The 1,598-nt window shown below is 54.9% G+C and overlaps 1 protein-coding gene across 2 annotated transcripts in view; it reads right to left on the bottom strand.

Annotated features, from left to right (window-relative positions):
- LOC112142219 (prostaglandin F2 receptor negative regulator) overlaps positions 1-1,598 on the bottom strand; it is a gene marked incomplete at its 3' end in the record, with an annotated part of 23,302 nt that continues 21,704 nt past the window's right edge. For both annotated transcript variants that reach the window (XM_024265472.2, XM_024265473.2), the window contains 4 exon segments: positions 1-278; positions 623-673; positions 748-866; positions 947-1,133. In XM_024265472.2, the coding sequence (XP_024121240.1) occupies positions 163-278; positions 623-673; positions 748-866; positions 947-1,133 (473 nt within the window).

Genomic DNA, 1,598 nt, shown 5'->3' on the forward strand with positions numbered 1-1,598 from the left:
CCCCACTGCAGAGTCCAGAGCACCCCTCAAAGCCCCGTCTCACTCCCACCGCTCGTTTCCCGCAAACTGGGTGTCCCAGAAGTCGCGGGTGGGCGTGTGTCTGTGGAGTGGGTGGAGCTTCTTCCTGGTGCCGCCGTGGGACGGTGGTTGGGGGGGTGTATGTCAGTCAAGACCCCCCTTTATGAGTGGAATCTGGCCGCGAGAAATTGGGAGCCCATTTTTCCTGCCACAGCAGCGAGCGAAGAGGAGGCCGAGGAGCAGAGAGAGGAGGCCCACCCCTAAAACACAAGGAGACCGCGGGTCAGATGAGAGCAGAACGCGTTCAGAATCAACTGGACTAATGCAGACCTTACAAGAAACCCAGACCCCCACCCCACCATACCCCACCACAGTAGATCTGTGAAATTCAGAACCAGAGCTCTCCTGCAGGAGAACAGAGGAGACCCTTGCTCTGAGGAGAACCAGAGCTCCATCCGTGTGTGGAGACGTTGAGGTTCTAACATCAGAAGATCTGAAGCTCTTCATGAGGAACCTCTGCTCAGACTAAACGTAATCGCTGTTCTCAGGTGACCTTCACCAACTGTCACAGATGTCGTTATAATGAAAAAAAACAGGAAGTTACCCAGAGAGGCGGCGCCACCATACAGGAGCGGGAGCTTCAGGGAGTCCCACACTGCAGGAGAACAGGAGAGAGCTTTAGCAGCATGTTCTACACCTGAGGATGCTCACCTGTGGGCGGGGACTCACCTGCAAACTTGACCGTGAGGAAGACTCTGCTGGAGGTCAGCTCTCCAGATTCAGTCCAGTCTCCCGTGGAGGCCGAAATGTACCACGGCGTGACAAAGCACTGGTACTCGCCGCTGTCGCTGCAAGAGGGCGAGAACGTTCAACTTGGCGTTTGTTCTCCTGCGTGTTTGCTCACCTGTGCAGACGGAGGAGGTCAAACCTGGACTGAGTGCCATGGATGCTCAGCAGGAAGTCACCGGTGTCGTTGCGCTCCACCGAAATGTCGCTGGAGGAGTTCCGGTTCGCCTTACTGACCACGCCAAAGCGGTTAATGGAGGCCAGCAGGATGGATGCTCCGCCCCCTCGCAAGCGGCTGAAGTACCACCTGACTTCGTACGCCACGTCACCTGAGGAACACAAAAAAAACAGATTTTAGCGACGTCATCTGCAGACGTTCCAGGAACTACGGAGAAACGTGTAGTCACAGAGGAAGAAGACAACATCCGAGGAGGAGCAGAGGAGACGCAAAAAAGATAGCTGGAGAATCAGGAGGAGGGGGAGGAAGAGGAGACAGGGAGTCATTAGTCTGTCAGGGAGAGGAGAACCATTAGGAAATACGAGGAAGCATGGAACCCCACCGAGTCTGAGTCATCCTCCCTCATGCTGGAGACAAACCACAGAGGAAAGAAACATTTACGGCCCAGGAGACAGGAGGACGAGGAGGAACCAGAACCACGAGGAAACAGCAGAACCACCAGAACTATGTGGAAGAACTAAAACCACGAGGAAGGACCAGAATCACGTGGAGGAACCAGAACCACATGGAAGAACCAGAACCCCCGAGGAAACACCAGAACCATGTGTAAGAATCA

This window comes from Oryzias melastigma, unplaced genomic scaffold (assembly GCF_002922805.2).
Source record: "Oryzias melastigma strain HK-1 unplaced genomic scaffold, ASM292280v2 sc00262, whole genome shotgun sequence".
Taxonomy (NCBI): domain Eukaryota; kingdom Metazoa; phylum Chordata; class Actinopteri; order Beloniformes; family Adrianichthyidae; genus Oryzias; species Oryzias melastigma.